General features: G+C 33.4%; 1 protein-coding gene and 1 long non-coding RNA gene across 2 annotated transcripts; both read right to left on the bottom strand.

The window, feature by feature from the left end:
- Positions 1 to 503: 503 nt before the first annotated feature.
- LOC113471085 lies at positions 504 to 929 on the bottom strand. The gene is made up of 2 exons (XR_003393917.1): positions 830 to 929; positions 504 to 752 (listed from the first exon to the last, which is right to left on the bottom strand). It is a non-coding gene; the product is annotated as an uncharacterized LOC113471085 (long non-coding RNA).
- A 417-nt stretch (positions 930 to 1,346) lies between these two features.
- On the bottom strand, positions 1,347 to 8,867 carry LOC103518071 (polypyrimidine tract-binding protein 3; the record flags this gene model as incomplete). The annotated part of the gene is given in 6 exon segments (XM_026829965.1): positions 1,347 to 3,435; positions 3,666 to 3,729; positions 3,936 to 4,013; positions 4,497 to 4,713; positions 5,129 to 5,221; positions 8,834 to 8,867. Coding segments are annotated over 6 exon segments (573 nt in total). The 3' UTR covers positions 1,347 to 3,348.
- Positions 8,868 to 13,461: the final 4,594 nt, after the last annotated feature.

The raw sequence follows: 13,461 nt of genomic DNA, 5'->3' as shown, positions 1-13,461 counted from the left end.
CTTTTAAACCAAAAAATAGATATTATAGTAAGTAGATGTGTAAAAGTTTAGTAAATAAAAATGTTTTGGGGCAGAATTCACGGATATTAAATACATAGAAAATGTTGAGTGGAAATTTAAGTTTTAAGTTAGTTAGTTAGTTATCCATCTTTTAAACCAAAAAATAGATGTTATAGTAAGTAGATGTGTAAAAGTTTAGTAAATAAAAATGTTTTGGGGCAGAATTCATATTAGTAGTCACAGTTATTCGTCAAAGAAAGCAAATGAAGAATATAAATTTTGCCCACAAAACAAATCGATTAATAAATATAATAGTAAGTTAGTAAATAGGATAATCGTAGTTAGTAATTAAGGTAATAATAATGAAATAAGAATATAAGACTTACCTAAGAAAACTTACAATAAAAGATGAGAGACCAAAATCTTCATCAGATGTGTCTATTTGACGTCTCTTGTTTAAAATCTTATCTCGGGATTTTTTCATAACTGTTTTATAATTAAAATGCCCATGTTTAATCATCAGAGAAATACTGCTCTGACTATCTTGTAGGTAGGTAATTGGTTTTGGAACGAAATTTTGCCTTTGTTAAATTTCTATTCTCAAGATCATACTTTCAATTGGTCTTTATCATCATGTTGCAGGTACATGGAGATCTCATTTTGTACATGGAGCAATTAAAGCACTAGGTCTGGTTCACAGACTCGATATCAGGTAAATTTTATTTTCAAATACTACTTACTTATTTAAATACCTAATTATGTCATTACCATAATATGGTGATAGATCAGGTAAATTTTATTTTCAAATACTACTTACTTATTTAAATACCTAATTATGTCATTACCATAATATGGTGATAGTATGATATTATAAAACAGGCTTTATAAGATGTAATTACAAAAGCGTGCTCATTGGAACACGCGTCCCGAATAATTATTTATCAAGGCAAACGGTTAGTTTTTGTTTTGGTCCAAATTCACCGTGAGAAAATCTTTTTGTTTTCAGTTGTCTTGGGTTTTAGATTTCAAGTAGGTAAAATGGAGATGATGAGTGTGAGGATAAGTTCCAATAGATAGGAAAAGAATGGAAAGTTTAGAGCCTACTTATAAATAATATTATTTATACACGGACGATGAGCACCGTGTTTGGAAAAATCAAGATGGAAAATACAAAGTTTTCAAGAGGAAAAAAGCTTCGATTTACACAACAAGATGGGGACATTCTTGTACGTTTCAATTGATTACTTTTTCTCTCTCGAAGCATAATATATAATCAAATATACGTTATGATATGTTATTATCTGGTCATCATACATATACCATGTTTCTGACACAATCTGTACAAAGCCGGTAAATTTTCAAGTATTACTATAAGTACTGCTTTTAAACATGTCTAATCGTCTGCGTAAATCGGATTTGTGAAACAATTTTGCTCTCACGATATATATTATTACTCTAATTTTGAAGAACAGAAATAGACTAAACATTAAAACTACTGCTACAGGTTTCTCTTTTCTTTCAAAAGCCTAAATGAAAGAAATACCTATAATATAACACATCATTTAATGTAATAGAGGTAAAAAAGAAAGAGAAGAAAGGAGGGAGAAGCAGACATAGAGAAGTGAGAAAATATAATATAGCTACAAAATTCAATTATACAATAATAAATATAGATCCTTTTTTAATATATGTATAAATAAAATAATAAATTAATTAAAAAAATAAAGGATTGGTTGGAATGATTGTTCAAATTTATTTTATATTATTAGAGATTGTCATACGCGACAGAAATGAATTAGGGGAAAGGGAGCAAAATGAAAATAAATGCAAATAAAGTTAGAGGTCCATGAATTTCACGTGTTTCTTTTGGTACTGGTTTAATTGTTTGAATGTAAAGATGATGGGCGTGAACAAACAGTCGAAAATGAAGTTCTTTTTGTTTTCCCTCACAAATAATAATAATAATTTATTATTCTGAAGATAACTTAAACTACAGTGTCTAGTAATGTAAATGCACGTAAGGAACATAGTGTATTTATAGAATTTATTACTTTAAATTATGTATTAACAGCTACTACTTGAAGGTAATAAAAATAAAATATTTAATTTTTCTTCTTTCCAGCAAGAAAATTTTAAAAATTCCATTTGAAATTCTGGACACTTTTTCCCCAGGGAAACTTCATAGTAATTATTTCCTTGCCTGGGAATCTAACAGTTAGCACAATTTAATGCATAGGTATTTGTTACATTATCTTCTTCGTCCAATTTTATTTCGAATAAAATTTGAATACACTACAGGTAGCTGTTCGAGGTTGTAAAATTTCAATATAATGTAAAGTGTTGGTATTAATTTAACTAAAAATGAACAAGATTCCAAGTAAAAGAAGATAAATTAGCGAAACCATAACATTTTTCATTTAATCATGCAAGTAAATTGTTTTTTGTGTGTTTTTTTAAAATATTATATACATAGAGTTAAATGCTAACACTTGAGTTTTGATTTACACAAAATCCTTACTGATTTAGAACACTAACTATACGGTTTGCTAAGAATCTTCTTTTGGTACATCATTTAAAATAATAAAATGACGAGCATAATACTGTTCAAATCTATACTAAAACAATCCAACATATTAATTTTGCAGTTAGGAACATTTTATTTTATGTTTGTCTTGTAAAATGGCTATCTTAAACTCAATTTCTCCTTTGTAAAATTTTGCTTGAATCCCATTTTTTTTTTTACTTTTTTATGATGTATGGATAATTTGTGCCACTTTTTTTTAATGTTTTACATATACTTATTGGCTTTATTTTTTTTTTTTCACCCAAATACAACGGCACATTTGGTTTACTAACTCAGATTTAGACATTCCAAAAATCTCTGAAGAAAGGATTCATAGTAAACGAGATTAATATTGAGAAAAAAAAAGACATGAGAACTCAAAGTTTACATGCACTATATTATAAATAAAAAAGATTAAATTAGGTACACAGTAGTAACATGGTGGACAGTACTTAAAGTACGTACAACTAGCTCTTGTTTGACATTCCATAGAAGAAAAAATAATCTAGATCTTTTCATAAACACACATAAACTGAATAAATAAAAACTCTCTTCACACTAAGGTTTTACACTTGAGATTCATTTTGTTTGTTTCAAATTTAAATTTTAAATACAACTCAATAGAACACTTAGACATGAAATATTGTTTAAATGACCACATGTGAACAGAAAAAAACACATTACATCAAATGATAATGATTTGAATTCCGCTGCTGACACCTCACGTTATCAACAAGGAGTTAACCCCGCACTACGGGAGGGGGAGGAGGGGGGTGGGAGGGAGTTTAGTTGTCCCGGATATCTTGGATGTTGGATTTTGAGAAGGACACACGCAGATGACTCTGTTCACTGAGCTGGTGGTTGTGCATTTGCTGAAAAAGATGAAAAGTAAGTTGTTACAAATGTCGGAATTTTTGACCAGGCCATTTTTTTCCAAGATAAAAAAGTAAAGATAATAATAATACCTAATAACTTGAAATTCTGAAGAATAGCTACTAACTAAAACAACCAAACGTTTTCTGTGTCTTGGATATAAGAACAATTGTTGAATTATAAAAATTACTGAATTGATCTTCTCTTAATAATTGTCTGGGATACTTACAATTAATGCGGTAATCGCTTCTTCAATAGAGTCTAGTTGAAGTAGAGCCATCTTTCTATCCTTCCTGTAAAGCAGAAAATGTAAAAACATTAAGTTAGGTACATACTTAATAGGTAATACATTTTAAACAGTTTTAATTTTTCAAGAGGACATCTGACTTCAGTGGAAATGATGAGGTAGCATATAACCTAATTGGAGCTGGAATGTTGAAAAAGCTGTCCCCCATATACTGATGAAGATGAGAGAAAAGCTGTTCTTAGGTGTACTTACGGGAAGAATTTGAAGCCTTTGACAGTGAAACCTTTCTCAGTGAAAGCTTCTTTGAGTTCATCTTCGGTGACACTAGCCCTGGAAAATGAAAGAAATAATTCAATTCATTTTATCTTGATTTAAATATATCCGTGTAAATTATCATCCATATATCAGTGTTGCGACCATATATTAGTGTTGACAAGAAATGCTTTTAGCAAGTGGGTGAAAACCCCAGCGACAGTGTAATAGTGTACAATGTATGTAGACTGTAGATAATATTTGAATATGTATAATGAAATTTCAACATATGGAAGGAACTTGAGGAATAATATACGAGTATTCTTCTGTAGGTATATTGCAAATATGACATTTACATAGGTAGGTCTTTGTAGACTGTAGATAATATTTGAATATGTATAATGAAATTTCAACATATGGAAGGAACTTGAGGAATAATATACGAGTATTCTTCTGTATATGGCAAATATGACATTTACATAGGTCTTGTGTTGTCAGCCGATCACATTTTAAACGGTTTTGACTTGTTGATCCACTGATGCCTAATAACTAATAACTTACGGAATGTTAGAGAGATGAAGGGTGGGAGAAGGAGGGTAAATGTTCTGGAAATTCTTGGAGCCGGGTTTCTTAAATCTATGGAGTGGGGAAGCCGTGTAGTCTTTCGTGAGTCCCGCGTCAGGTTGTCCTTCTTTGGGCAGCTGCACAGCTTGATGCTTGGAAATCATGACTCTCATTTGTTTGCCGAACACACGAAGCTTGTCCATGTGCATCATGGCTGAACAGGGAAAATCCAAAGAGGATAAAATTAAAATCACAATTCAAAACGAATGCATTAGGATTAGAACGAATGCATTAAAATTTTGATAGACTAGCATGTTGCCCGCGCTTCGAAAAATTGATCATAACCCGAGATCGGTTTAAAATCTGCAAAGTCATATTGCACATTTAGAACATATAAGGAATATTGGAATATTCCTACTAAATTTCAACTTTCTAGGTATTTAAGTTCTGGAGATAGAGCGATCAGTGTGTGAAAGTTTCAATGGATCTCGCTTTTATACAATAAGTAAAGTCATTGTTTAAGTCGTGTCCCAGACAATCCAGAACATACCTAAGAGGGTATATTTTATCATCCCGATTAAAAAAAGTGGGATGCCAAGAAAGCAGTAAAACTCGTGCAATGTTCTTACCCAGGTGTGCTTGATGTGATTCGGCCATCTGAATGAGAGCACTGTCTTTTTTATTGTACAAAATTTTTACACGTAATACATCCCCGTACACTCCTGTAAGAGAAAACATGAGAACATCGTTAGAAAAAGTGGTAAAATCCGTCATTATGTCTTCAGAAAATGATCTTGATAAACCTACGTTGTTAAGAATTATCTTCAAAGATATCAAGATACCCCCATTCATAAAACAATAAAATTTCTGATAGCTTCTGAATGAGAGCACTGTCTTTTTTATTGTACAAAATTTTTACACGTAATACATCCCCGTACACTCCTGTAAGAGAAAACATGAGAACACCGTTAGAAAAAGTGGTAAAATCCGTCATTATGTCTTCAGAAAATGATCTTGATAAACCTACGTTGTTAAGAATTATATTCAAAGATATCAAGATACCCCCATTCATAAAACAATAAAATTTGATAGCTTTTTTTTTATTTCCCTGGGAAATTGCCCTTAACTATGACACGATGAATTAACCAATATCATAGATGTACTTAGAAACCAATTTGTGGGAGGAAAATTATACCAATACTGTTACTAATGTACCTTTAGGCCTATATCTACCTTATCTTACCTACATATCTGTTATACAATTTTTACATAAAATTCCAACGATTTCGAATTATGGACATGATTACATAGAAATTGCCCTTAACTATGACACGATGAATTAACCAATATCATAGATGTACTTAGAAACCAATTTGTGGGAGGAAAATTATACCAATAATGTTACTAATGTACCTTTAGGCCTATATCTACCTTATTTACCTACATATCTGTTATACAATTTTTACATAAAATTCCAACGATTTCGAATTATGGACATGATTACATTTTACAATCATGTCCATAATTTACATTTTACAAGAAAGTAGTGGCAAAGTAGTAAGCACAGGCCACAGTAAGTTAGTGATAGTAAATATAATTATAGCGGAAAGAAGTACTAAAGTTGCTATAGGTATTAGAAAGAGATCGGGAGAGAGATAGATACATGCAAGGAGTTAAAATGTTAACCGCTAGATACGGACGTTAGAGTATAGCAGAGTGCTATGTAGATACAGACACACTCGGTAGGGATCAGTGATTTACATCATGTCGAAAGTATCTATTGGTATTTTTACTTTCTATTACTACAGTGTAGCGAGTAGCGAGCTATACTAGTAATGAAAGTATTGCAATCGGTCCAAATTTTCAAAATCGGGAAATGGTTGGAAATATCCGGGACTTTTTTTTTCAAATACGTATTTCGCAAATGTAATAGAAAGTCGTGTGATGTTCACACCAGATTTTTGTTCTACATCCCAGATTCACAAGTTCCAATTAAAATTTAATCTGAAAAATCATACATGGTATGTTCACACCAGATTTTTGTTCTACATCCCAGATTCACAAGTTCCAATTAAAATTTAATCTGAAAAATCATACATGGTTGTGTGTGTGTTTTTTTACGAGAGTGTTCGTTTGTTTATTTATTTTCTCGTGGGGATCTATGCTGAAAGTTTCCCCAGTAAAGCTCCCATGGTCGTCACAACTCACGTATCAACTTGAGCTCGAGACGTTTTTCAAACTTGCAAGAGAAACAATCTGTCAGTCTGAAACTTTCCAGAGAACTGAGAGCCGAGAGCGGAAGAAGGGAGAAAAGAGAGTAAGCAAAAAGCAAAGAGATAGAGCGAGAGAAAAAGAAGAGCTCGAGACGTTTTTCAAACTTGCAAGAGAAACAATCTGTCAGTGTGAAACTTTCCAGAGAACTGAGAGCCGAGAGCGGAAGAAGGAAGAAAAGAGAGTAAGCAAAAAGCAAAGAGATAGAGCGAGAGAAAAAGAGAAACTTTCCAGAGAACTGAGAGCCGAGAGCGGAAGAAGGGAGAAAAGAGAGTAAGCAAAAAGCAAAGAGATAGAGCGAGAGAAAAAGAGGAAGGAGGGAAGGAAGAGAGAGAGAGAGAGAGAGGTACGGGATGGGGAAGGTGCTTGAGAGATAGTTTCTGAATTGTTTTATTTCAATGGGAATGACAAAGAGAAAATGAAAAGTAAACACCCAGGTTTTATCGAAGGAAAAGTTCGTCCAAAAACAGAGAACCTTTATACCTATGTGTATTTCCTATACATTTTATAGCTATAAAGTAGATACGTGTGTATCAGTCACACCTGAATACATTTAGACAAGACTAAGCACCCCTCATATGTTTGAAAAATATTCTATAATAATAGAATTGAGTTTCCATAAAAGAAGTAAAGGGGACTAATCACCCCCGAGAAGAAGAGACAGTACGGTACCTTCTATGCACCAAGTTCAAAAGTGTGATTCTTTTAGGTTAAAATGGAAGAAGGAAGAGGGTGAGAGGCCACGTTTTTAAAGGAAAATGGCATTCCACCGTGTCAAATTATGAAATGAAAGAAGAAGGGTGTAAAAGTGTGCTACATAAAATGACAAAGTGCTTAGGTAATTAAGAAGAATAGATAGATGGAGAGATCTGTAGTCATAAAGTCTTTCAAGATGCTAATGAAGGACGAAAAGTGGCACAAACAAAGCAGAAGATAGAAGTAAGCAACAGCTGTAACAATATTGTCTGTAGTTCGGTCGCGTTTGTATTACCAATTGAAATGATGAAGGACGAAAAGTGGCACAAACAAAGCAGAAGATAGAAGTAAGCAACAGCTGTAACAATATTGTCTGTAGTTCGGTCGCGTTTGTGTTACCAATTGAAATTTTTGTATTATTTTATCGGGTGTGCACTAGAACAAGTTGCCATCAACTTGTTGAACCAAAGTCTACTGTTGTTCACGTTTTGAACCACCCTGTACATCGATTTTTGTGGCACAAACAAAGCAGAAGATAGAAGTAAGGAACAGCTGTAACAATATTGTCTGTAGTTCGGTCGCGTTTGTATTACCAATTGAAATTTTTGTATTATTTTATCGGGTGTGCATTAGAACAAGTTGCCATCAACTTGTTGAACCAAAGTCTACTGTTGTTCGCGTTTTGAACCACCCTGTACATCGATTTTTTAATATTGCCGCGGGATTTTTTTTGTTCGACTTAAAATTAAAAACGTTTCATTGTGGAAAATTGATTTGAATATTCCCAATCCTGAAGAAAAGGTGGGAAATGGGGTAGGAAAAACAATGAAGTAGCCCTATAGATATTTTTCATGTTTTGACAGAATGATTGTGAGAGCGAGTCAAAAGCTTACTGAGGAGTTATAGCATCCCATTAAGAGCATAGGTATAAGTGGATCAATTAATTGTTTTAACCTAACTGACTGACTGCTAGGGTACCCAGCTAAGGAAACTTCTTCACTAGTTATCATAGGACTCCGATTTGCAAGATTGCAAGAGGTCTAGCTAGTTCGAAACTTTCAATTTTGAGACATGCCACAAAAAGAAAAAAAAAAACTTTTGATTATATTTCTAGAGAAAAAGTAATAATAATAAAAATGTTAGAAGGTTTGATATTAAACATTTATAATAAAATTAAACGACGGACAGTTTTTTACTTCCTTTGTCCTAATAGATTTTAACTTATTTCTAAAATAAAGGTAGTATAGCAATGTAGGTAAGGTATCACGTTGTTTAAGAAGAAGAAACCACAATACAAATAAGATAGGCAAGAGTTACAAGTAAATAAGAGAAGTAGTAAAAATAAATAAAATAGTAATAAAACGTACCAAATAGAGTAAAGAGAGCATCGGGTGTGACCATCTAGACATGAGAGGTGAAGAAGTAACAGAGGTAGGTAGTAGCAGGTAACAGAGGTGAGAGAGGAGCCACAGAAGTCCAGAAGAGGCCACAGAGAAATGGAGAACAAAACAAAAACAGAGAAGGAAAAAAACACAAAAATAAATAATAAAATAGTGAGAATACGGGGGAAATATAGTAAGAATTAGAAATGTTTTATGTTTTGCAAATGTAATACTTAAAGTTCTAAATGTTGATCCTTGAGATCAGGGCACAGACTTGACTTTGTCATTGTTCAGAATGTTCACTTTGATAATCTCATCCGCGCTACTTAAAAAAGGTATACGGAATCCATCAATACATAGTAATAATCCAAGTATTAGCGAGCTTATGAAGATGGAAAGTGTTAACAATCAAAGCCTCAAAGTTGACGAAATCAAAGTGAACATTCTCAACTGACATTACATAACACTAGTCTTCATATCTGTCCAGATAAGTTAGTATTCAAAATAGCACTGACTAATTTGAAAAACTACGCGTTTCAAGCTCTAAGTAGGTATAACACATTAGCAATTATTACAAAGGCAAAATAAATCATTCAAACACATTAACCACCTAGTTGTGATGTTTCATGGTTTCATGACATCCCTACATAATTACTTAATTACATATTGTTAATTTTATCGTACATATAATTGTAATGTCATACATCGGGCAGTTTGATCAAGTATCTGTTATTTATTACTAACCAACAATTATTGATCATTGTCAGATGGACATACTACGAGTATATTATAAAATTTTGTTAGTACAATATTTATTTCTGAATAATTTAAAGTAAAGCAGTGAGGAGTGAGCAAAATCAAAGGACATTCCGTCGGGCAGTCTAATGTGGACTTTAACTCTCTTTCATTAAGGTGGACTTTTTTTCACTTTTCAATTTTGGGCTCAGCAAAAGGGATTTCAATTAAACAGCCGGCCAGTGTGAGTTGGGGAGGGGGAGAAAACTTTGATATGTAAAATAATTATTATTCAAACCGAAAAGAGAGAAAAAAATATGTATATGATAATTTGAAGTTTACTTTTAGCCCATTCATAGCATCATGATGTACTTGCTATAAGAGGTAAAAATACTAAAATAATAATAACAATAATAATAATAAAAAAGGAGAGAGGGAGAGAGAGAGAGAGATAGAGGAGAGTGATAACAGGACACAGGAATCCATATTATTACGGTGGGAAGGTGGGATGGTATTAACCCCAGAAAGCTACAGCGGGGTTAATTTGATGTGTTTTACGGGGAAATTAAATTCATAACATCCCGAAGTAAAAGTGCAAAGTTGTGTGAATACTAATACGGACCAGAGGTGTAGAGAAACTAATATGTGCGTGTTTTTACCGTGTGGTTCACTAAACAGTGAACTCAAATCAAAATATCATTTTCCGTTTTAAGTGTGAAAACACTTGGTCTTGTAAAAGAGCCAAGTTATGGAAAACTACATATAATAAATTATGCCACTTTCCCAATAATGCCAATATCTCCGTTGTAAAGACTGGAAAGTTAAACTTTTGTGATATAGCCAGCCTAGTTAGCTTGGTTGGTGGCGCGTTTGCCTTGTAAGCGCTAGGCTGCGGGTTCGATTCCCGCCCGGGGCGGATTTTATTCTGATGTTCTCTTAACATTCAATGCTAACTTACATATACGTAATTGAAAACTCCATCATAAAAGTTTTGCCAACAATGTTCACTCCTGATAAGAGGGAGTGATAATGATAACGTGGATGATATCCGCTGAAATGTAGCTTCAAAAAATGAAAAAAGTTTTGCCAACAATGTTCACTCCTGATAAGAGGGAGTGATAATGATAACGTGGATGATATCCGCTGAAATGTAGCTTCAAAAAAATGTGTCATTTCTCTTTCCTTTTATGTTTCTCTTCTCTACCTTTCTTCCTCTTTCCTTTTCTCCCCGTTTTGTTTGGTTTTTTGATTGAGTGTTATGCTGATGCCTCAATTTTATGGGGGGCTGCTCTGTTTTATAAGCTGCTCGAAATCCAATATCATCAAACGATCAACAGAAAGGTCTGATCAAATATTAGGATACTCTTACAAGGTTGTTCGAGGATTCATGCCCTGAGATTAATATCATCAAACGATCAACAGAAAGGTCTGATCAAATATTAGGATACTCTTACAAGGTTGTTCGAGGATTCATGCCCTGAGATTATACATATTTATGCTAGACAGCACCAAGATAGGCATTTGGCTTTAATTTTTCGCTCAATTCTGTTCTTTCCGAGAATATCGGTAGGTTTTTACCTAGATTCGATTTTGCCCCCATTCCACGTATTGTTATATTTTTTTTATGCTAGACAGCACCAAGATAGGCATTTGGCTTTAATTTTTCGCTCAATTCTGTTCTTTCCGAGAATATCGGTAGGTTTTTACCTGCATTCGATTTTGCCCCATTCCACGTATTGTTATATTTTTTTTCCATCAAATATATACCTATTTTAATTCTCTTGAAAGCTTTCCAGTTTATATAATCCACAAAGAACAAGAGGGAAGGGAAAATACCAGAGTTCCGGTTAGGAAAGGAGGAAGGGGGGAAATACAAATATTTCTCTTGTAAATATTTGTACTTTTTCCTCCGTCCCACCGCTATTGGAATGATTTGAGTAAATAACATTGCCGGTGATGGCAGTCCAACATGTGAGGTTGTGGGTATGCATTAGTATTCTATCAATTTAATAATATTGTGAATGTGACGTACAGGTATCTAGTATCTACTAGTGGTTTCCCGCCCGGGGCGGATTTTATTCTGATGTTCTCTTAACATTCAATGCTAACTTACATATACGTAATTGAAAACTCCATCATGTAAAGTAAACGAAGTGCCAATATATTTCTGATCAGAATTCAGCCATTGTATGACGAGATGGCACTATCAGATTTTGTTTCAATACGTGGAAAATGTTTTCAGAATACTCTCTCGTAGATGAAACCAGGCAGGCGTGCTCGTTTCGGAAAATGTTGCACAAAGTTTTTTAATAGAAAATAAATGGCAGTATTTACTTAGTGACGTAATTAGCCCCAATGAAATAAACTACCTCCCTCCTGGAAAATGCCTACATTCTACGTGGTTCGTAGTAAGTACATAAAAAAGTAAGTAAAAGTAGGTAGGGTATACTTATAATGATAATAATACGAAAATAGAAGGGTCTACGTGGTTCGTAGTAAGTACATAAAAAAGTAAGTAAAAGTAGGTAGGGTATACCTATAATGATAATAATAGGAAAATAGAAGGGGTTCATCACAAAGCACGGATACCCACAAGGTTTGAGTCTTGATGGAAATTATACAAGTTTTGACTGTAATTATTTTAAAATATTATTTTATAGAACGTGCTTTGGTATAATGGAAAGTTATTAACAGTTTTAGCCCCTCAATAGCCCTCAGTATTTAAATGTGTGTAGGTACCTGCCAATTTTGGGAGTGTGGAGAAATAGTGCCCCAAGATGTTAAGTGTAAATACCTAACCTTAGTCCTGTTTGGATAACTCTTTCTATTATTTGATGTCAAACGAATCTTGTGTATCTTCCTCACTTGTTCCATATGCCAAACTATTATTTATAATACATAAGAGCATTAGGTATATGTAGATATTTATTATGTGTGACGAACATGGAATGTGAAGTTTTCACTTTGACGAACTCCTTTCGGGAAAAGTTTGAACAAGTTTCCAGTGTGTAGTTTCATAATTTTAATGTTCACATTTTCCTCCCCCCTCACGCCCCCTTCATCTCAATTTACGTTAAATATTTGATAAGTTTTTTTAGTAGCTTCATATAAACCTGTGCAGTAGAGCTGTTAGAGTTCCTCTCTCATATGTTTTCCATGTTGTTACAAACTTGCTAATATGCTGGTGATTTTTAGAGGCATATAAAGAGAGGTTTTTGAGCCTGTCTTTACCGAGTGCATCTTTGATGACAATGAACAAGCCTCCTCCATACTTCTGTTTTTTACTTTCTATTACTACAGTATAGCGGAGCTATACTAGTTTCCTGGTTATTTTGTAACAAAATCTCGTAAAAGAGGTGAGAATTTTGATTAGACACTCCTCCATACTTCTGTTTTTTACTTTCTATTACTACAGTATAGCGGAGCTATACTAGTTTCCTGGTTATTTTGTAACAAAATCTCGTCTCATAAAAGAGGTGAAAATTTTGATTAGACGATTCAGGAATTTTAGCATTCCTTCTCCCATTTCATTTGCTACTCGTAAGGAGGTACTTTTGACAGTAGCATATTGTACAAGCTCCATGTTTGCAATAGACTTTTGGTTACTATGGTGAATGTTTTTGACTTTACCGTACACCCTGTATAATATAAACAGGATTTTTTCCACATGATTTTGATAGCCGTGATTATTTCTGATCCTTATGGTATGCCTACCAGGCATTACCTAGTAATCGAAATTTTGAAAATTTCCCTGTGGTGTCAACTTAACTTATAATATAAACAGGATTTTTTCCACATGATTTTGATAGCCGTGATTATTTCTGATCCTTATGGTATGCCTACCAGGCATTACCTAGTAGGTAATCGAAATATTGAAA

This window comes from Diaphorina citri, unplaced genomic scaffold (assembly GCF_000475195.1).
Source record: "Diaphorina citri unplaced genomic scaffold, Diaci psyllid genome assembly version 1.1 scaffold2063, whole genome shotgun sequence".
In the NCBI taxonomy this organism is placed as follows: Eukaryota; Metazoa; Arthropoda; class Insecta; order Hemiptera; family Psyllidae; genus Diaphorina; species Diaphorina citri.
This window is presented reverse-complemented; position numbering and strand designations above follow the sequence as displayed.